The sequence below is a fragment of the Musa acuminata genome, chromosome BXJ2-4 (genome assembly GCF_036884655.1).
Source record: "Musa acuminata AAA Group cultivar baxijiao chromosome BXJ2-4, Cavendish_Baxijiao_AAA, whole genome shotgun sequence".
NCBI classification, from domain to species: domain Eukaryota; kingdom Viridiplantae; phylum Streptophyta; class Magnoliopsida; order Zingiberales; family Musaceae; genus Musa; species Musa acuminata.
The window spans coordinates 11,083,274-11,106,799 of record NC_088341.1 but is presented as its reverse complement, the minus strand read 5'-3'; the positions used below and the strand labels follow the sequence as shown (position 1 = coordinate 11,106,799).

Here is a 23,526-nt window from a genome sequence, read left to right as displayed (position 1 = left end):
TTATATGTCCCCAGGAGACGGTCAACGACAACCATCAAAGATCGTTGAAGTAAATGTTTGGTGGTGATCTGTTGAATTTTAGGAGATCGACGCGGAGTCAGAAATTTCAGCAGACATCGGCAACGACAACCATCATAAATTGTTGAAGCTTTAGGTTGGTGGTGGTGGCGATGGGTTGAATAGTAGGAGATCCAGACGAAGAAAGAGAGCTGGTATCTGCAGATATGGCAGAACAAAAACGCTTCAGGTTGGTGGTGGTGGCGATGGCAGAATAAATAAGCTTCGGTGAATGAATCCAAATTGCTACACGGCAGGAGAAGCTCGACGACTGGCCGAAGCAGTGAAGTCATGCAGCTTCCGTTTCCCTCTTGCTGGCGAGAAATCTACTCATACCGCGCGGTAGGAGTACGAAGGCTTCTTTTCCTTTGTGTACGTGCACAGGTTTCCTGCAGGCCAACTATAGGTGTTGACGATGGTTATATATGCATCGAAAGGCTAATTAAGAATCAGGGCTTGTTCTCAGACACAGATGAAGAAGCATCATCAAGCTGACAGGTAGAGAGTTTGGTAAGACGGGCATAGACAAGTATGTAAGCTCTACGCATTAGAGATGTCATCGGTTGTTTACCTAAACAATAAAGCATCCATTGGAGCAGAAGGAGCTGAAAGGTTGAGTACAAATAGTGCTTGGTCAATTCTCCACCAAGTTTTCTGAATCAGATCCATGATGTTATAAGTTTAAAGATCGGTAATATAATTCTCACAGGTATGTTTGATGTTTAAGAGTCTCATGGCTGGGTAGCTATTGGAAATAGCACAACAAGTGTGTGTATATGTCAAGGACATCTGAGTTTGCCACGGAGCAAATGGAGAAATGTTTGCTTCCATGGCTTGCTGAATCAAAAACAAGGACAACATGGCTATTGCTTGGACTAAAACTAAAACCCAATCAAGAGCCTCACCGATCACTACACAACTTCCTCTTTACCAGTCTCTACTTTGTGCTGGATCTTCCGTGAACTGGTGGGATCGTGACGCCCATCTCTTTCTTCCACTGAAGCAATACCATGCAGGTTGGAGTCCCTGGGTTCTCGTGGAAGTACCCGCTTGTTCCCACCTTGGATGGAGCTCCCCTCTGGTTCCTCTGTTTGGGCAGTTCGATGTGGCTCGCTGTCGACGATCACTGCATTCTCTGTCTCGGACTTCTTTTTCCATGGAAGTTGATCTTGAAGTGGATGCGAATTGGTTGGATGTCGTAGAGCCATAACATCCATCGTGGTTTGGTTTTTCGGAGTCTCTGCAGTATGATTCTTCCGGACATCGGTTTGTTTCTTCGACGAATATGTTGATCCCAACTCCAATTCTGTTCGATCATCGGATCCATTTGCTGAATGCGTCTGCGGTTTTGTCTCATTGAATATGCGATCTGCAGTTTCTAATTCGGTTTGGTCATCCACGCCATCATCAGCTTCACCGGTTGTGCTTGTGGTCACCTTAACGTCAGGCACAGTCGAGTTGTCCTCACGAGCCACACTCGAATGAGTTCCTTTGGATGAATCAAACAGTCCAATTCCAGATTCAGGTTCTCTAACCGGAACAAAATGATCAACAGCGCTAGAAGCATCATCAGCTGTGAAGCTTCTTTCCCGTGCCTCCTGAGTTAGTTCTTCGTGTTCTACGTGTTGACTGTCACTGTGGACTACCTCGCTGGCCGCGTCATCGGCTTTAAAGCTTTTTTCTCGAGCCTCATGAGACTGCTCTTCGTGTTCTTGATCCTCTAACGCACCCGTTTTCTTTTCATCTTTGTCTACTCCGTGAGCGGTATGCTCCTTGTGCTCAGCCTCCTCAGCTGGATGCTCATCATGCAAGTCCTCTTTCGCTCTGGTATCAGGCACAGAATCCGCCTCGACTGTGCGTGGGAGGAGGTCCTTCCTGCCAAAGCTAGCGATCTCAGACCGCGCCTCGTCAGCTCCGAACCTTTCCTCGTAGGCCTTCCTCCGATCATGGGAGTGCTTCATCTGGTAAAGCAACCAGACACAAACAGCAACCAACATGCATATCTGGAGAGCATTCTTCGCCTTGAATCCCCCTTTTGCTCTGTGGTTCCTACTGGATACCTGCCTCAGCATGTTGGCTTTCCTATGTAACCAAGCACTCGTCTTCTCCACCGGTCCTAATAGTATTTCTCTTCTCCTATTTAGCGACTCTGTTCCTCTGCAAGACAAAGACACCTAAAACCAGTGTCTGATTTTAATGCACGGTTATTTGGTCTTTTTCCAAGATAACAAACAATAATATCGCCCCAAGTTCACAGCATCCAGAGAGAATAAAGCTATGAAGTTGATGATTTGTGATGTCTTGTTAGCCCAAAAGCTGATGATCATACAAGTTGTGTGACAGGAGAGGGAAGGGGAAACAACATGCAACTATTGTATAAGATGAAGAGGAAACAATCCACATATATCAAAATCCAAGCTCCACCAAATACGAACGGATAAAAAAGTAAAAGCAGGCGCACACAAAGAACAAGAGATTAAAAGAAAGAAAAGTTTACCCATCAATCAAATGGAGAAACACTAGAACGGCATACCTAAAAGAGTTCTTGCTGTTTGCTCAGTGCTGGCTCATGGAGGAGGGAAAGGGAGAGAGAGAGAGAGAGAGAGAGGGAGAGGGAGAACAGTACAGAGGTGATTTTAATGAGGCCTTCCGTGGTCAAAGTCTGGAAGCTACATCCATGAAAGCAACCACGGTGCAGTAACAATCTTCACCTAATAACTTGGTGAGAGATGTGAGATCAGATGTGTCTGACAGGAAGAGACTTTTGAGCAAAATTTTCCATTGGTCCTGCATTTATGTATCAGCCAATACTATCAGATGTTCCTTGTTGGACGGCATCACGGTCCATTATTGCTGACTAAAAGCGACCCCAATTCATCTTCTGCAATTGTTCTCTTAATGATTTTTTTCTTTTCTTTTCTTTTGTCAATGTACTCAAATCTCCTTCCACTTTGTACTGTGTCACAGTATTTGTCTTGTATTGATAAAAATATTATAATTGGATTGGGAAAGTAACGGGAAAAAAAGGGAAGTAATTTTAAAAATGAGGATTCTTACTGAAACAACTCAAAAATATTTTTTTTGTACAAGAATTTACTATATATATATATATATATATATATATATATATATATATATATATATATTATCGGCGAAATGGCCACGGTCAACCCACGTGGTAGTTATGGGATTAGGCACCACCAGCAGATGCTGCATTTACTATTTATGAAGAAAGGCAAATAACTATACAGTAAACAAAAGTCGCAATGTGCCAATTACATAAACTCAACTATATGATTTTTTTCATGTTTATTTTTCTGATGTTGAGTTAATATCACTTATCATAGCTAAGTGGTCAGAAATCCTTTTGTTTGTTCTGATGATATTTTTCATAAGTCACTTTCTAGCTCTTCTCGTGGCATTAATAATATCAACTGGCTTATCTTATTTGATCATTACATGGATTATTCATGAGCGACGTGTTTTTTGTTAAAAAAAGAAAAACTAAAGAATTTTATTGACAAAAGGGAACGATAAAATATAAATTCAAAAAATAAATTCTTATAAAAGCTAAAAAATTTATTGGTCCCTCATTAATTAGGGCAGAAGAGTTGATACTTGGAGTTGTATGCTGATAATTTCAATGGGGATTGACATCCGCTCATTGAGTTGTCGAGAAATAGTCTTCACGCAGATTGACATAATAATAATATTATTATTATTATTTCATTTTGACTTGTGATAGATCTTAGGCTGACTTCATCATCAGTGATGATAATTGTGTAGCACGATTTAACAAGTGATAATTCACGCTCGAATAAATTAAAATTTAATTGTTGGAATAAAATTACAATCCGAATTAACTTGATGGATTAGGAATTAAAGATCGGTGATGTGAGAATTATGAAAAAGATTGTGAGATCTATAACATATAAAGATTAATCCTATCTGATTAATCTTTTAAACTCTGTCCTGCTATCAGTGCTTGCAAGCTCACTTTACTCTTCATGGGTCGATTGGTGCGTGTGGGCTTCTGTCTCCCCTTTCACAGCATTCAAATCCGGTAAAACCTATGGAACCAAGCGAAGACAAGGTTGACGCTCCACTTGTCGAGAAGCGCATCAAGTTCTTTCCCAACGTATCTGCGCTGGGCTTCGAGTTTGTTCCCTCTGTTGCTGGGCCTTGTCCTCCATTTTTCACCGTGCCATTGCTATCTCTGGTTGTTCAATCGGCGCGACGAAAAGAAACCCGTGAGAATTCTTTTTATGAACAGGCGTTGTGTGTGATAACAGATGAGATTTTTCTAATTGTGATAGAAGTTGGAGAATGAGGGAGGGAAGAGGCTGTTGCAACTGCTGCAGCTCGCTGCGGCAACTTCTGTTACACGAGCGTACGAGAAGAATCAAGTTAGACGTGCCTTGCTGTAACTGTTTGCCGGCAAAAAAATAAAAAATGGTGGGACTCACACTTCTTCTCCTACAATACTTATCTCCATCAATGCTGCCACATTAATCCCTTTTAAGTTATCTAAGGGTGACAACTATGCATCCTGACGGGATCAATTTTCTAATCTCTTATTTGGATACGACTTGTTATGCTACATTGATGGCTCTTTCAGTTGTCCACCAACCATGCTCAATATCCCCGGAGAACCTAGTCCAGTACCTAATCCAACTAAATAACTATGGTTGCGTCAAGATCATCTCATCCTCAAAGCTATTCAAGCCTCAGTTGCCAGATCCGTCGCTCTTTTAATATCTTTATGTGTGACTGCTGCTGATGCATGGTCTAAACTGTAAACAACCTTGGCGAATCATTCGCGTACTCACAAGCTCAGTCTTCTATCCAAGCTGATGGTGACAAAACAAGAGGGAAGTACTATCACTGATTATCTACAAAATATCAAGGTTATCATCGATGACTTAGCTTTGATAGGTCATTCCCTATATGACGAACGAAGAAATCATCATCCATACCCTAAATAGTCTCGGCGATGACTACAAGGAATTGGCTGTTGCAATTCGGGCACGCCACTCCCTAATATCCTTTGAAGAACTCTATAACAAGCTGACTGACTATGAGACGTATTTGAAGTATGCAGACAAACTGCCCAGACCGACTATCACAGCTCAAGTCAGTCATAAGTCTAAACGGAAGAGCACTCGGTACCCTTCGAACATTACCGAAAGTTTGGCCAATGCACATCTTGATCCTATGGGTCCCATGCAACACCCCTCTTATTCTCCTAATCATAACTTCTCGCAAAGTGGCAACTCCAATAAACGTCCATCTTGGCATCCTACCCCACCAAATCATCAAAGATTGATCGTCTGGCAACTATGTGATAAAATCGAACACTCCGCTAAAGTTTGCCGGTCTCGTCCCCGCCTCCCTGCTTCGTCACACTAGCCTCAGGTAAATCTCCTAACTACTCCGACGACTAGCCAGTCCAACTGGATTGTCGACTCTGGCGCCTCAGGTAAATCACATCACCGCTTATCTTCAAAATTTATCTCTTCACAACCCCTATAGTGGCGATGAAGATACCATCATCAGTGACGGTAAAGGACTTCCTATAACTCATACTAGTTCCACAACGCTTAATTATGATTCTACTACATTTACACTTGATGATGTTTTATGCGCCTCTCATATTAAACGCAATCTCATTTCAGTTTCTCAATTTTGCAAACATAACAATACTTCAATTGAATTTTTTTCTGATTCATATTTTGTTAAGGACTTGAGCATGGGGGCATTCTTGGTCCAGGGCCCTGAATAGAGGCAACATTTACGAATGACTATCAACTTCACAAAGAACCTAGCCACTGTTCATTCTTCCGTTGCGGCTCCAGTTGATATGTGGCATCATCGTCTTGGTCATCCCTCATCCCTTATTCAGTAGAAATTACTTTCTTGTTACTCTCTTCCTATTTTGAAATCCACTAATTCTATAATGTATTGTGATGCATGTCTTAGTAATAAAAGTCATCGGCAACCTTTTGGCTTATCTTTCATTTCCTCCTTTAAACCATTTAAAATTATTTATACCGATGTTTGGGGTCCTGCTCCAATCCTGTCCTTTGATAAGTTTAGATTTTATGTCATTTTTGTAGATCACTTTACTAAGTACACATGGCTATATTCTCTTCACCGTAAATCTAACGTTCTCACCATCTTTCCCACATTCTGAAAGTCGATCGAAAACCACTTTCAGTCTACAATCAAAATAGTCTACTTTGATGGTAGCGGTGAATATCAAGCCCTGACATCCTATCTCTCAGTTTGTGGAATCCAACACCTTAAGTCTCCCTCGCATACTCCTCAACTAGTTGGCTCCGCCGAATGCAAACATTGACTTATAGTAGAAACTGGGCTCACACTTCTACATCAGGCTTCCATGTCTTCAACCTTTTGGACAACAGTCTTTCAAACTGTTGTCTACCTTATTAATAGAATGCCTACACCAGTACTACAATACTAGTCCTCTTTTGACACACTATTTCACAAACTCCCAAACCTTCATAAACTCAGGGTGTTCGATTGTCTATGTTATATTTGGTTATGTCCCTATGCTTCTCATAAGTTAACATTAAGATATACTCCTTGCGTCTTTATTGGTTACTTACTTGAACATAATGCTTTCCGCTGCTATAATCTCCACACTCACAAAGTCTTTATATCACGTCACATTATTTTTGTTGAGTCTAACTTTTCTTTCTAAAACCATCACTATCCTACCATGCGGACCACTTCACTATCCAATTCTCACTGGAGTATACCTCCGGTCAAACCGGAGGAGCCTCCCATGACATTGTCCAGTTCTTCCCCTCATGATCCACACTATACTACTCTAGTTCAGCAATTGCCCATTCCTTCCATTCCTACTCCACTCCTTTGTTCTCCAATTGATGGGGTAATAAGTTTCAAAACATAACCATTATCTTTACCTCCTTCTCGACCAAGTGCCCCCAACATGTCTCCACTTGACCCGGCTTATGCCACTGACCCTCAATCGCTTATTCCACCAACACAGCCTCCCGATCCTGTAGTTTCCAACCATCCTGTAACCACACGCTCTAAGAGTGGTATTTTCAAACCGCGTTAAGTCCGTAACCTACATGCTATTATGGATTCATCATCCACCACCGTTGAACCCACCACCTTTACTCAAGCCCAAAAATCTCTGCATTGGCGTACCGCCATGTATGAGGAATATAATGCCCTCCTCCATAACTCAACGTTGGATCTAATACCCTTTCATCATTCACAAAACATTATCGAGTGTAAGTAGGTCTTTCGAATTAAGCGGAACCCAGATGGCTTTGTTGCCTGATATAAGGCATGTCTCATTGCCAAAGGGTTTCATCAACGACCTGGAGTTGATTTCACTGGTACGTTTAGTCCCGTTGTTAAGCCCACTATAATCCGGCGTATCTTGAGTCTGATCACCACTAAAGGTTGGCAATTACGATAATTGGATGTTAATAATGCCTTTTTGCAAGGGTCTCTAATCGAATATATTTTTATACAACAACCTCCTGGTTTCACTCGTCCTCAGTATCCAAAGCATGCTTGTAAACTTCGGAAAGCCATTTATGGACTTCGTTAGGCTCTAAGAGCTTGGTACACTGAACTTAGCTCCTTTTTAACTTCCGTTGGCTTTCTCAACTCCAAATCTGACACCTCGTTATTTTTACGATACCACCATGGAGACACAATATATATTATGGTATATGTGGATAACATTGTTGTCACAGGCAATAATCCCATCAAAATCCAAGCGTTCATCAAACAATTGGCAGATCGATTCTCGCTTAAAGATCTAGGACCCTTGAACTATTTTCTAGGTATCAAAGCTACATTCATATCTTCAAGTCTCTTTTTATCACAACGAAAACACATTCAAGATTTGTTATTAAAGACAAACATGCAGAATATAAATGCGGTTACAACCCCCCTCTCTACTAGTGGTTCTCTTAAATTATCTAATTGAAGTTCTACTACGGAACCCACTCAATACCGTCAAGTTATTGGTTCTTTACAGTACTTAGCTCTCACCCGTCTAGACATCTCCTTTGCAGTTAACAAATTATCATAGTTTATGCAAAGGCCATCTACTATGCATTGGTCTATGGTTAAACGAATTCCGTGTTATCTTAAAGGGACCCTCAATCATGATATCTTTCTTTATAAACACTCTCCACTTCATTTTCATGCCTTTGCCGATGCTGATTGGGCAGGCAACTTTGATGATAGAATATCCACATCGGGGTATATTATCTTCCTTGGCGCTAATCCAATCAGTTGGAGTTATAAGAAGTAAAAGACAATTGCACGGTCTACAACTGAAGCTAAATATCATGCCATTGCCACTGCCACTGTAGAACTTAATTGGATCACAAATATGGTCCAGGAACCCAACATCAATTCCACTCCTACAATATATTGTGATAATGTTGGAGCTACCTATCTATGCGCTAATCCGATGTTCCACTCCCGCATAAAGCATATTACTATCGACTTTCACTTTGTGTGCAATCAAGTTGTCCACCGTCAACTTTGTGTTTCTCATGTCTATACAGCTGATCAATTAGCCGACTCACTCATGAAGCCTCTCGCTCGTGAACTTTTTGCATTGCATCAATCCAAGATTGGTCTCCTTGATAGGAGCACCATCTTGCGGGGGCATGATAGCAGATGAGATTTTCCTAACTGTATGAGAAAATCTCTCTATTCTGTTGAGGAAAATCCTCCCTCTCAATCTGTATAAATAGGGAGAGAATATGTCAATGTTAGACAGCTTCTTCAATAATTCTTCCTTCTTCTATCTCTTTTAATAATGTGATGGTCTGGAAAAATCAATGCTCATATGGAATGCAACCAATCTTTCACAAGCTATTCGTTGACTTTGTTATTTTTTTCTTGATTCGGTAGCGTTATCAAATCTCGAAACACATACATATTTCTCTAGAGGAAGAGATTAACACTGTTGGGGATGCAAGAGCAAAGAAATGATAAAAACATAATACTATAATATAATTAAAAAGAATCCTTTTGATCAAGAAAACCGATATAGTATTATTCCCAAGTGTACACTCCTTATCTTGTTTTAAGAACTATGGTCCTATTTATAAGACCTAGTGGTAACTACCTCACTCCACCAAGCCACTCATGATTTAGTTAGGTGTAGGAACTACCCTATAACTTCTAGATCATAAGCCACTTCTTAACACATGCCTATAACTACCCAAAACATGGTAACTACTTAGATAACTACTATGAATCAATTCTCAACACTCCCCCTTGATTCATAGTTATATATATCGATTTGTGACATGAAATAAATATGCTTTTAAATTGGAAGCGACTTGGTGAGGATATCCGCAACTTGTTTATTTGTTCCACAATATTTTATTGCTATGACTCACTTGCTATAAGATCCCGGATGAAATGATAGCGTATCTATATATGCTTCATTCTTCCATAAAATGTTGGATTCTTCGTTATTGCAATTGTGGCTTTGTTGTCACAAAATATTTCTGTTGCTTCCTTTTGTTCTTGATGAAGATCTTCAAGAAGTCTTATAAGCCATATTGCTTGATAAGCTGCTGAAGTTACAACTATATATTCTGCTTCCGATGTCGATAACACAGTTGTTGCTTGCTTTTTTGAACTCCAAAATATAGCTCCTGATCTGAGGTTAAAAATATTACCTGAAGTACTCTTTCTATCATCTACAGCTCTTGCATAATCACTATTAGTGAAACCAAATAATTTATATTTAAAATTATGAGAATACCAAATACCATAATCAGTAGTTCTAATGATATAACGCAGAATTCTTTTAATAGCTCCAAGATAATGTTTGCTTGGGCTCTACATAAATCTGGATATTACACCAACAGAGAAGGTAATATCTGGTCGAGTATAAGTTACATAAATCAAACTTCCAACTAAACTTCTGTAGTATCTTGTATTTGTCAAATATGTACCATCTTCAAGTTTCAATTTCTCATTTACATTCATTAGTGTTGCTGTAGCTTTGTAATTAATCATATTAGATTTTTTGAGTAGATCTATTGCATACTTTCTTTATGAAATAAAAATTTCATCTAATCTTTGCTTCATTTCCAACTCAAGAAAATAATACAGTAAACCTAGATATGACATTTCAAACTTATTTATCATACACTTATTCATCATATATATAATATCATCAACATAGAGGAAAACCATTAGAATATTATGTTCACATTCTTTCTTTAGATAAAGAGTAGGTTTGATCATTTGAAATCTATTTTGATGAAAATAATAATTAAATTTATTGTATCGTACCCTTAGAGTTTGTTTAAGCCGATAAAGAGCTTTCTTTAGCTTATACACCTTTTCTTTATATCCTTTAACCAAAAAACCTTCAGGTTAAATAACAAAAATATTTTCACGTAAATTTTTATTTAAAATATAGATTTCACATCAAATTGATAAACATACCAACTCCAGTGAGCAATTAAAGCCAAAAAGATTCTCACGGTTTTAAATCTAGCAATTAAAGAAAAAATATCATCAAAATCAATGCCTTATTACTATGAATATCCTTTTGCTACAAGTCGAGCTTTATGCTTTTGGATACTTCCATCTGCGTTAAACTTTATTTTGAATACTCATTTTAATCCAATAGCTTTCTTTTCTTTTAGTAGATTCATTAGCTCTCAAGTTTCATTCTTCTCAATTGACTTGATTTCCTTATTCAATACTTTTTGTCGTTCCTCTTTTTCAACTACTTCCTCAAAAGTTATAAGATCTAAAATAAACAAAACAAATATTGAGTCATAAATGTGTGTTAGTGATATGAATTTTCCTAGAGGGGTTTTATTTGAGGAATTAGAACTTGAATTGCTACTAGGTGAGGTTGAAGATGAACTTGTTGGAGCAGGATCTGTCACTTGATTCTGTAGAGTATCTAATTCTGTTGGAATCTGAATTTGTGTTCCACTTTCATTGGTCTCCCAATTCCAACTAGCTCTTTCATCAAACACAATATTTATGTTAATAATAACTTTGTCACTAATAGGATTATATAATCGATATGCTTTGGATTGTAATGATTGACATATGATTAGAACATCCACTATCCAAAAATCAAATATCAATTAAGATATCATTAACTTATGAATGAGTTATAAACAACTTACTATTTTCTTTATTTTCCTCCACATATTTGCTTTTTCTCTTTTCCAGCAATCTATCAATCAAACTTTTTACAATAGTGATATTGAATTCCACTCTTGTAATTTATTTTATCATAATTTGATTGCTTTTGTTCATCATGTCTATCAAAATGTCATCTTCCTCTTTCTCTTCCATTTCTTCTACTACAAAATCTTCCTCTGCCACGTTCTTTTCCTGTTGTTTTTTTGTCTTCTTTTGAAGTAGAAGACTCTCTTAACTTTTGAAATATTTTTTCTTCACTTTTTTCAAGTGACATGTTCAACATTGCTTCATGTGCTTACAAGGAACCCATTTGTTCATCAAATGAAAATGTAGATAAATCTTTTGACTCCTCAATTATGGCAACAATATGATTAAATTTCGGAGTTAAACTTCTCAAAACTTTGGCAACAATTATATGATCAAGAAGATGTTTACCGTAAGATTTTATTTGACGAATAATTTCAGTCACTTATGAAAGAAAATCTGGCACTGATTCATTGCTTTTCATGAACGAAATTTCAAACTCACAACGAAGGGTTTGAAGTTTTACTATAATCACCCTTGATGAGCCTTTAAATTCATTTTGAAGTATCAACTAAGCTTGTTTTGAGATTGTCGCTATTGTAATTCTTGATAAGATTATCTCATGTACAGCTTGTTGAATGATGAATAATGTCTTCGAGTCATTCTTTCTATTCTCTCTCAGCTTGATTTCTTCATTTGGATCTGTATATCTATTCTCTATTAAGTCCAAAATATCTTAAGACTTGAATAAAGTCTTCATCTTGATACTCCAAAATTCATAGCATTTACTCGAGAAGATGTGAATAATGGATTGAGACATGAAATTATCATTGAAAGCCATAATGTCCAGTTCAGATTGAAACTTAGCTCTGATACCACAAATGTTAGGGATGGAGCAAGGAAATAATAAAAACAGAATACTATGATGTAATTAAAAAGAATTATTTCGATCAAGAAAATCGATATAGTATTTCAACAAGAGGAAAGACATAGAACACTTACAAGATATTCTTAAGTACACACTCCTTATCTTGCTTCAAGAACTATAATCATATTTATAGGACCTAGTGGTAACTACGTTATTCCACCACTCATGATTAAGTTAGGGGTAGGAACTACTCTATACCTTTTAAATCATAAATCATTTCTTAATACATACTTATAATTATCTAAAACATAATAATAACTACTATAGAATAATTCTCAAACAACACTGTCATTAAACTGAAAGCTGATGGATCTTCATCACACATGACAAAGGCAGACTCATGAGCCGAAGAATCATCTCGTTTGATAGTCAAGGCCTGGACAGAGAGACTGATTTGGTACTTCCGCTTACATTTCATCGTCGACAGCTGTGGCTCATAGATATATCAAGGTCTCTTCTTTCCCGAGAATAAATGTTGATTCCCAGTGTTCTGATCATCGTTCATCATGGTGTCCTGACATTGCTTTCTCTAGTGGTTGTCCGCAGGGACAGGTAAGCATGGTCGGCTCTCCTAGTCTTTGGTCTCAAAGTACTCAAAACCCAGTATTGGCCTTGACAGTCGAGCAATATATTTTCCATAACCAATGCAGCCTACCGGAGAAGGAAGATGAGGTTTTGTTGGTGGGCATTTAAAGCGCTACTCTTTAAGATGTTAACCACTTTTCACTGCCTCAAAGCATTAGGACGAGAGCCATCAATTAGAAAAGCTTGATCTGACTCCAAGTCTTTGGCTGGAATGGGAGGGAGAAAGTTCAAGTATGACTCCCAGAAAAAAACAAAAAAAAAAGTTGATAACCTTACGAATCAGACTCTCGGATGCTCCTCCCTGATGATATCAGTGGCGTAGTAGTACTGCACCGTGGGAGCGAGCTACTTGGAGTCTGGTCCTTGGCAAGGAGCGCTGCGCTGCTCCTCTTCTTGGAATCTTTGCTTTGCTGGTGCCCGTCTTTCCTACTCTAAGGCCTTTCGCAGAGGCAAACGTAACACAAAGTGAAAGCCTCCCGCGCCGACCTGTCGATATCTGTTCTTGGATTCTGAATCATTTACTGCTACATCTTCTCAATCTCAAACTTGGGAAATGGTCGATTGGTAAGAGCCAACCCTGTCTCAAGAATGACTTGGATATGGACAGTGATGTAACACCAAGGTGTTTCAAATTCTAAGTCTTTTTCAGTAGAGGACATGTGAATTCACATGGCAACACCAACTCCATCTGATGTACTTCTCTTTCTAATGCTCGCTCATCAGTTCTCGCAAGTGTCTCATTTATTGATCCAAAGAGAGTAGATGGCACAATCTTTATTCTCTATTCTCTGTAGCCTATGAGGCAATATAGTTAGTATACGGATGGGGTTAGGAATCTATTAACAGGAAATGAGTCGGTGTCTTCTTGTAAGCATCTGGGGAGCAACGTGGGATTTGAGCATCGAATGGGAATGGGAATGGGAATGGTTAGAATCGACTAACATAGACGGAGATTGCCAGTGCGATGAAGCGAGGAAAGGTTTTGGATGCATCACTGTATCAGTCATGGAATGTTTGTTCTATTTGTCCTCTTCATGCACAGGAATCAGGTCGGCGACAAACACGCAGTGCTTTCCTCCTCTCTCTCTTGCAGTGGCAGGGGCTAAAGGGTCGATCAAAACGAGAGCTCAAAGCTTGATTGGGTCTCTGCTTGAATGATTGAAGGACAATTCACCAAAAGAAAAGTTGAAGCAGAATGTGACAGCAATCACAGTCTGGAGTCCATATCGCCACACCTCCTCTGGTTCTCGGTAGCTGTTGAATGCGAGCCCATTCCTCTTCTCTGTCTTCGAGTCTTTTAACACATCTCAGGACATGGGAAGGGGTGGGGAGTGCATCAGCCAGATGCTGTCTCTTCCATTGTGTCCTCTTGACTCACATGCCTCGTCTGCCCCAAGATACTGCCGTCTCCTCTTTGTCTAGGTTCCTGCGAATGGGCTTCCGCTTTATAGGGGCCTACGAACCGAAACAAAGAACATGAGCAACCGAGTCAGCAAGAATGTCTTCGAGTGCCAAAGGAGGTTAATCTTCTGAGGTTTGAAGGCCCCTCTCTACCATTGTTGTTTAACCATAGTCATCGATAACACTGGATCTTCTTCTCTTCTTTGAAGTATAGCATCAAGTAACGGGGATCGAATGGGTCAAACCAAAAGCACTCGTCACTTGGAACGAAGAAATCCTGCTTCTTGAATCATGACAAACATGCTGTCTCTCCTCTTTGCTTCGAGCTTTATGCGAAGATAGGACGAGGGCGCGGAAAGTTTATTCCTTGTGCCATCATAAAGTAGATTGATGGAAAGAGGTTCACGTGCACTTTCTAACACCGACGATAGTTGAATACTGGAAGGCCTCATAATTATACTTGTTGAAGGCTTTGTTTTCGGCTTTCCGCAGGCTTTCACCAAACATCAATTACAATTGTCATACGTTTAACTTTTTAATCTCAATCATGTACTGTAAAGGTACTTTACAAGTATATCTATCTGCATGTAAATAAATAAATAAATATAGATGTTTATTCCTTTTTTTTCGAGCTATGAATGACTTCTCGTCAAAAAGATTCTTATTAGAAGTATTTTACGCTTAAAATTCGACAAAGCAAATTCACTTTTCTCCACCTAATAAATCAAGCGTGGCCGAGTGCGATACGCTGACAAGAGCCCCTCTCGTTGCCTTCGGAGCAAGGCTGATGTGGTGGGCGAGACTGTTCATGAGAACGGCACGGATTGCTGATCGCGTGCGGTATCCACTGTTGCCGTCGATCTTGTATCGATCCGGCAACCTAGCAGAGAGCCTGGACAGCGAAGACTAGAAGGTGAATGAGGACAGCGACGGAGACTGTGGTCTCCATATATAATGATGCCCTACGAGTAGACACCAACTCACACGTCAACTCATAAATGCATGCAGTACTCCTACAGATCAAGGCCCCTCAATCCTTTCTTCCTGCAGTATCTTACGGCTTACGTAGCAAATCTCGCAGATGGTTGTGCTGGTGTCTCTGTTAGGATCAGGACAAGTTACTCATCTTCGTCTCTTCCTTCGTACAGTTCTACAGCACAATAATGTAGGAGAATACCGGGCACTTCATCTTGCTAGTCGATAGGGTATATTTTATTATTAATTATAATATGTCAGTTGATAACAATCGAGGAGCTGATGTGAAAAATAACGAAACATCTACCTATCTACCTAATGTGAATAATGATTATGATCCAACGAGCGATATTTTATCGAACATTCTCGGTATAGTATAGTATTATAAGGATTCATATGACTCGGTATCGTATCATAAAAGATCATACGAGTCGATTTACATCGGAAGAGATTGTACGAACCAATCTATAGAGATTACAATAAATGATTATCCATATAAATGTATTAAATAAAGATATATGTGTAGTCTCTATCGTCCCATCCCATCGACTTCATAGATATAAAAATTGATCCCTGATGTTCAAACGAGATTAGATAAATTACATAAAAAATATTAATCTAAACATAGAAAGAATTACATCGAAAATCTTTTGACGGTAACCTACGAACGTAGGATATCGAAAAGATCAAACTCACCTCCGGACAAATCACAGCAGTTTGGAGGCATCTCAAAACTGCCGTCGGCCGTCCCCATTCAAATACTCTCTCGCCTCGTCTCCGAAGGACCTTGCAGGATAATCGCGCATATTCGGATCAGGATCGAGCGACACTAGTAAATGACACTATCTGGTTGGATTGTGCGTTCTCTGAGTGTAATTGCGATGCGTCATTGTCCAAATTGTTTTCGGTGTCTGTAAGCAGACTGACACTGCTTACAGCATTTACGGTAAGCCGCTGAAGCTGCTTACGTTGCCTGCGCCAAGTACATGCACGTGGGGAGTTGCAAGTGCATGCAGAGAGATCGCAGGACCATAATGCATTTTCCAGTGTGCTTTCCTTCTTCTCTTCTCCTTTTGGACCACCGTCAACCATCCGTAGCAAGATGATATGATATAAACAATTCGAACAAGAACAAGTCCCTTAATTCCGGGAATGAATACCGGGCTTCAAGGGGTTGGAACGAGGATCGACCCATTAAGAACGCCCTTGGCAATGTTTGCTTCTAGTTTATCCACGTACTCTTTGTACCCGAGTTAGTCATAAAAGAAAAAATATTATTTAAAAAGACAGTAAAAATGATGTTTCTTATTTGAACAGAAAATTAAGCTCATCAGGGTACCAAGAACAGGGCAGTCGTCGACCGAGAGGAAGCGGATCCCTAAACTCCCGGGAGCTCACCATATTAGACTGTACGTGAGATCCTGTTCTCCTTTTAAAGCCATGAAGGCCTGCAGGTTTTCTCTCGCACGCTGCAGAGAAAGTGCAGCAGGGTATCAGTAGACCGACTGCCACGAAGATCGTAGCACGAACGCTTCTGCGGTGACTCTGAGCAGTAGAGAACAAAAAGCTTGAGGCAGAAAAGATGAACGAAGAGAGAGTTGTTTCGTCTTGCTTGTTGATTACGTTGCGGAAGAGAGGTGCATGAAGTGACAAGGCAGTGGTGCACAAGACACGGGAAGCACTCACCCCCTCCATCATACGTGTGACATGTGAACCGGCGATTCTTCTGGTTACAGAGCCACTGTACTGTGTTTGAAGCATTCGATATGACATCTTCATGCATGTAGCATGGCACGTGGAAGATGGAGATCACACGCAACCGGTTACGTTTGCATAGTTACCAGTACTACATTCTTGCATACGATGTCGAAAAATGGTCGGATTTGATAGGATTTCTAAACCTCATACGATCCGTTGGTGGAACTCATCCTTCTAATATAAAGAGCACAGTGTGTCATCGGTTCGTTGAGTTCCGGAAATAGAGTCGGCTCACACTCTCACTCCATTAAAGGCTTCAAAGGACATTGTCCGGCTCTGATCATATACTTAGTTTACCCTTCGTTCCCTACTAATTTCCATTAACAAGCAAAAGAGGACCGGAGCTCTTCTACACAGTTAAAACACCAGCAGCTGCAGCGGCATGTGAAGATCACAAACAAAAACAAGAGCTGAAGCCAAATTAACCAGTGACCTAAGCCCCACCACTCCAGCAGCTGTACAACAGAGTTCACCTAACACACTGGTAGCACCAGACCAAGAAGACGATGCAGATGCAGATGCACTCAAAATTTGCAGGACCAGCGGAAACTTTTCGGACCCGCCCGGGCAATTTCAAATACTGAGGAGATCAGGTGGTGGCGGCTTCTCTGCTGCTTGCTGCTGCTCCTTGGTGGCTGCCTCACGGTCTTCTCCCTGTTTACGAGCTGGGTTTGGGAGATCCGTCAGTATCTGGACGACCTCCCTCATCGTCGGGCGTTCCACGCTCTGTTCCTCCACGCACAGCATGGCGACGTAGAAGACATGCATGACCTCGTCCAGGGGAACCGTGGGAAGCCGGGGGTCCACAATCTCGAGTACTCCGTCCTTGTTGCATCCCGTCATCCTTCTAACCCATTGCACGATGTCGACGCCCTCCCCGAACTCGCCCACCGGCTTCCTGCCTGTCACCAGCTCCAGCAGCACCACCCCGAAGCTATACACATCGCTTTTCTCGTCCACCTTCAGCGTGTATGCATATTCTGTGGTACCAAGTAAGAAAGTCAACAGTGGCTCAGGTAATTAGAGGAGGAGAAAAGAAAGAACGACCCACCAGTAAGTAGTCCAATCACTGAAGCAATGTTGCTTCAGTTCTCAGAAAAGAATAGGGTATTCTACATCCCAAGGTTGATTCATAACCTGAAGCGATTGGAAAGGGCCTTTACTATCATAATGAGGCCGGGCGACCGGGTACTTGCTTGGAATGCATCATCCAATGCGAATAGAATGAGAAAGCAGAGCACGCGAACAAAAAAGCATCTGCTGAGCCTACACGAATCTATTTGAGGTTGTCTAAATGAACCTTTTCCGTGCAGGGATTCCTATCGACTCCCATAACGGGATCATCGATGGAATCCCCATGCAGGACTACAGTTTGATGCAGCGTGTCACTTTGAATCGGAGACATTCTAAGAACATAACTCAGAAATAGTTAAGAATATTGGATGCGGTACAGGAGTTCAGAAAGTACCTGGAGCAATGTAGCCATAGGAGCCAGCGATGGCCGACATGCACTCGGAGGTACCGGAGTCCTGCAAGAACTTGGCGAGCCCGAAGTCCGCGACGTGGGCTTCGAAGTTCGAATCAAGCAGGATGTTGTTCGACTTGACATCCCGGTGCAGGATCAGCGGCGAACAGTCATGGTGAAGATAGCAGAGACCCTTCGCCGCCTCCACCGCAATCTTGTACCGGGTGTCCCAGAGCAAATGGCCACCCTTCTTACCGTGAAGGACCTCCCCGAGGCTCCCGTTGGGCATGTACTCGTAGACCAAGAGATTGGTCTCGTGGTTCGAGCAGAAACCCAGTAGCCTGACAATGTGGCGATGCCGAATCCTTCCCAGAGTCTGTATCTCGGCCGAGAATCCATGGTCATGCGACGTGCCGTGGCTCATCGCCGGGAGCCGCTTAACAGCGACTCGTTCGCCGTTGGGCATGATGCCCTTGTACACGATGCCGGCCCCGCCTTTTCCGATGATGTTCTCCTCCTTCAGGCAGTCCAAGACGTCGTCGCAGGTGAAGTCGAGACGCTGGAATGCAGTGAGCTTCCACGCTCGGGCATCGCTTGCCTTTTTCAGAGATCGCGCTTTGATGATGGCGGCCATGGCGAAGGCAACGGAACAGATGAGGAGGCCGATAACCAACAGCAGCTTTGAGGAGGCCGGGAGTGACCCCCTTGCATGAGTGGAGCCGTCGCCATTGGTCACGGAGCTACAGGGGCCGAGGTACGGCCCGCAGAGCTCGGGATTGCCGACGAACGAGCTCGCGTTAAAGTAACTGAACTGGCCGGTACCAGGGACGAGGCCGGAGAGATTATTGTACGAGAAATCGACCGCCGTGAGGCTCTGCATCGTGGCGATGGAAGCCGGAATGCTCCCTTCGAGTTGGTTCCTTGATAAGTTCAGGTAGTTCAAGATCCGCATTCCGGCAATCTCCGGTGGGAGCTCACCGGAGAGCTCGTTCCTGCTGAGGTCCACAAAAGTTAGAAGCTTGCACCGGCTGATTTCGGGCGCTATCGGGCCGGAAAACCGGTTGCCGCTGAAATCCAACTTGGACAGCTGTTGCAGCCTCCCCATCTCGGGCGGTATACGGCCAGAGAACTGATTCTGGTTCAACAGGAGCTTCTGGAGGCCAGTAAGGTTGCCGATGGACGGTGGCAACGGCCCCGAGAGACGATTGTTGGAGAGGCTAATCTGTCCGAGGTCCGGCGAGATGGCAGCGGCGCCGGTGTCTGGGAACCCGCCAGTGAGGAGATTGTCCTGGAGCTCGAGCTGGGAGAGCTTGGGCAAGCTGAAGAGTCCATGAGGAATCGATCCATTGAGATAGTTCTCCCCCATCCGGATCCGACCGAGTGATTCGCACCGGCCAAGGGTCTCCGGTATAGGGCCGAAGAGAAAGTTACCGAGGGCGATGAGCGTTTGCAGCTTGTTGCCGAAGCAGAGGTCCGGCGGCAGAGTCCCGGTGAGCTTATTCGACGAGAGGTCTACGATCTGGAGCCGTCCGCTCTGGCCGAGCCGTCGGGGTATCCCACCGGTGAAGTTGTTCTCCCAGAGCTGGAGCACCTCCAGCGCCGGCAGGTCGCCGACGAATTCCGGAATCGACCCGTGGAGTTTGTTTCGGAACAGGTTAAGCAGAGTCAGGTTCTGCAAGTCGGCGAAGGAGGAGGGAATCTCGCCGGTGAGAGCGTTGTTGGAAAGATCCATGGACTTGAGGCTGCGGAGGCGGCCGAGCTCCACCGGTAGTCTTCCGGAGAGACCGTTCACCTGGAGGAAGAGCGTGTCGAGGTTCTGGAGGTTGCCGAGCTCCGGCGGGATCTCGCCGGTGAGTCCGCAGTTGGCCATGTCGAGGCGAACGAGCTCCGGGAGGCCACCGATCTCTGGCGGGATGCCACCCTCGAAGTTGTTGAAGTAGCCCAAATAAAGCTGGCGGAGGCGGGTGAGATTGCCGAGCTCCGGCGGAATGGGGCCACCGAGCTCGTTGCCAGAGACAGCGAGGTACTCGAGGAACTCCCAGCGGCCGAACACCGGCGGGATGACGCCGGAGAAGAAGTTACCGCCGAGATGGAGGTGGCGGAGGTTGGGGAGCTCGGAGACCTCGGCGGGGAGGGGCCCTGTGAGGTTGTTGTTGTAGACGTCGAGAACGAGGAGGTTCTTAAGGCGAACGATGGCGGAGGGGAAGGAGCCATTGAAAAGGTTGTTGGAGAGGTTGAGATGGCGGAGGTTGGAGAGGCGGGAGAGCTCGGCGGGGATGGGACCGGAGAGGGAGTTGGAGGCTGCAGAGAGGTTCAGGAGGTGGCGGAGGCGGACGACGGCCAGGGAAAGCGTGCCGGAAAGGTTGAAGCCAGTAAGGTCGAGGGAGACGACGAAGCCCCGCAGGGGGTCGCAGGCGACGCCCGGCCAAGAGCAATGGCCACCAGAGGCGGAGTTGTTCCAGGCAGAGAGAGCGTCAGAGGGGTCTGAGACGGCCGCTTTGAGCGCGAGGAGGGCGTCAGCCTCCAGCGCCTCCTCCGCCGCCGCCAATGACCCGATAGTATGGACGAGGAAGATAAGGAGGAGCTGACGGTGGCGGCGGCAGTAGAGAGACGCCATTACTCTCTCTCTCTGTCTCTCGCCTCTGTTGAACTCTTGGGGGAAGTGGGGAGCGTCGGGTGCAGGTTTTATGGAGGTATAAATAATATCTATTCGGGAATTGATGGGTTTTATCTAATTATTTTAAAGATCTTGTGGGGCCGTGGCATAGAAAAGGACCTGTTCTGCTCTCCGTAGCAGCAGAAGGCACGGGGAATTAGTATGGTGGGGAGGGAGGTCAGAGGTAAAGAGACGAGTGGTGGTGGAAACCAGAGAGCAGGCGGTTGGTTTTGCATGCAAGAGAGCCGGCATATCGATGAGTTCCGGAGGAGGTGCCCCGGGCATGAAAGTTACCATCCAAGTCAATGGAATGGAACAACATGTGGTGCAGTGCTGCAGGATTCTGCCGGTTTAAGTGAATCGGCACTCATGATCGATCTTACACTAAATTTGGAGAAGAGCAGAGCTTCATGATCTCAACAGCGTCAATCATTGCCATCGAGTCCGAGATAATCCAAGTGACGGTAATTTTGTTTCTTAGACTTCCACCGGCGACGGTCTGTTTCCAAGACAGGAAGGTCTCCATCAGCTGTCGCTCTCCGACGTTTGCAACCGCAACTGTTGCATGAGGCTGGCAACTTGAAATATGCCGACGACGAACCTCCACAGACTGCTGCTGTCAGCCTGTTTCGATGAGCCAGAATTTGTGCACAGAGGCGGTGGCCATAGCCAAGGGAATGCCGCAGCAGCCCCTCCGTCGTCTTCCACTGGCTGCTCTCCCTCGACCGCACGAGTCGTCGCCCTCAAACCCAAGTCCGAAGCCTCGATTTCCACAAAATCATATGTATACTACTTCTACCACAACATCACAGGGCTCGTGGCCTCCGGCCATCTCGCGGTCCCCCATGTACAGGATTCGACGCTATTCCTCGATACAATAGAACAGTAAAGGCCACCCCTTCTCCCCTTGGCTTTCCCTTGTTGCATATGAACCCAACACATAGCTTTTTCTACTCTTTAGGTGCCCAGAACAAATTATCTCACGGATGATCTCAAAATGACTTCATAGGGATGGGAACAGGCTAAGATCCAGATAGCTGTATACGCTAATTTTTATTTTCTGGAAGGTTGATGTATCGAATACAAGCAAGGTTTCGAGCCTGTCTGAATTACCCAAGGCTAATGCTAAATCTGTGTTAATTATGCCCTTAGTTTATCTTATCTGCTTCAGTTTCTCTCCTCTGTTGCCATTAAACCTATTCTTAAATAGTTCCTAATTTTTATGTCAGCGTGGTGATTATTAAAGCTCATCAAGTGCCTGTTGGGGAGCGAGGGAGGGTTGGATTCGGGGAGAGTGTAACAGTCTCGAATGGCGATCTTCTTGTCTCCTGGTTTTTGGATGGTGCGTGGCTTATTCACACCATCCCAGAGTCTCCCTGTTTCCAACGCTTGTACACCTTCTCCTACTTCTTCTTCTTCTTCTTCGTCTACAGAAATCAAACACGAACCAATTAATGGCTCAAATCATGGTGTCTCGGAACTGGGTCGATTGCTCGATGCGCTTGTCGTTTTGCCGTGATAAATAGCTCTAGGAAACACAAAGCAGAGTCGATTGCAATGCCGGATGCTGTTGATCTTCTAGTTCTGTGGGATGCAGGCCATGGTGGGTCAAATGGCGCATACCAAGGCAGGAGAAGATGGTGACTTTGGCACTGTACCCCATGGTTGGATCTGCATCTTTTTTTGATGCATCTCGATCAGGCTTTTATTGAGTTAGCAGGCTGTTGTAAGATTAAATTATAGGATCAGGAGAGGAGGCGAAAAAAAAAAAGAAGATGTTTGGAGGAGAACTACGATGTTCTCTGAGTGCCATCGCTGACCACACATTAAATAGCTCCAGAAGAGCCATCAATGCAGCGGCCATTAGTGTTGTATTCCATGTGAAATGGTAATGAACTTGTAAGCCATTTATAGTTTTATCTTAAAACTCCACACACTAATCACAAGTGCATGAAAGCTGCACTTCTCATCCTGAAGAAGATGGAAACCGTAACACCTTTTTAAAGCTAGATTGAGTTAACAAGAATCCAACCAACGCTATGAAAGCTTTAGGATGGAACTGCAATGAGACAAGGGAGGAGTGAGTTGGTGAGATCGCTCAGCAGTGCACGCCATCCTCCTCACTAGCTTTCGCTGACTTCAGAAGCTTGGTGAGAACCCGATGAGCTCTGCGACGTAACTGCCTGTCCTCTCTAGCTGAGGTCGCACAGGCCCCATCTTTTAGGTCAGTTCTCCAGACCAAAGAGCTGTGAAGGCAGGCAACAAGCATGTTCGTAGTGGCTTTATCTGCATCGCTTCCGGTCTGACCTCTTTCAACAGAGGAGGCATGTTTGATCTGAATCTTGTGATAGTCCGACTCTCCACCCACCCCTATAAAGAAGTGTGATGTTAGCATGGGCAAGTTTTAGGATGCCAACAGAGGAACAGACGAGCACACCGAAAAAGCAACAAAAACTATTCTTT

The 23,526-nt window shown here is 43.3% G+C and overlaps 2 protein-coding genes across 3 annotated transcripts; both read right to left on the bottom strand.

Annotated features, from left to right (window-relative positions):
* Nucleotides 1-771: 771 nt before the first annotated feature.
* Nucleotides 772-2,744, bottom strand: LOC103981446 (uncharacterized). Of its 2 annotated transcripts, none has more exons than XM_009398175.3 (2): nt 2,591-2,744; nt 772-2,231 (listed from the first exon to the last, which is right to left on the bottom strand). In XM_009398175.3, exon 2 carries the CDS (start codon nt 2,127-2,129, stop codon nt 969-971), a length of 1,161 nt encoding a protein of 386 aa, XP_009396450.2. In that variant the 5' UTR covers nt 2,130-2,231; nt 2,591-2,744; the 3' UTR covers nt 772-968. The 2 variants fall into 2 exon arrangements, with proteins under 2 accessions (XP_009396450.2, XP_064959964.1); XM_065103892.1 differs by having other exon boundaries at nt 772-2,214; nt 2,591-2,658.
* Nucleotides 2,745-17,227: 14,483 nt separating this feature from the next.
* On the bottom strand, nt 17,228-21,091 carry LOC103981445 (leucine-rich repeat receptor-like serine/threonine-protein kinase BAM1). The gene is made up of 2 exons (XM_009398174.3): nt 18,411-21,091; nt 17,228-17,922 (listed from the first exon to the last, which is right to left on the bottom strand). Exons 1-2 carry the CDS (start codon nt 21,022-21,024, stop codon nt 17,516-17,518), a joined length of 3,021 nt encoding a protein of 1,006 aa, XP_009396449.2. The 5' UTR covers nt 21,025-21,091; the 3' UTR covers nt 17,228-17,515.
* Between the last annotated feature and the right edge of the window lie 2,435 nt (nt 21,092-23,526).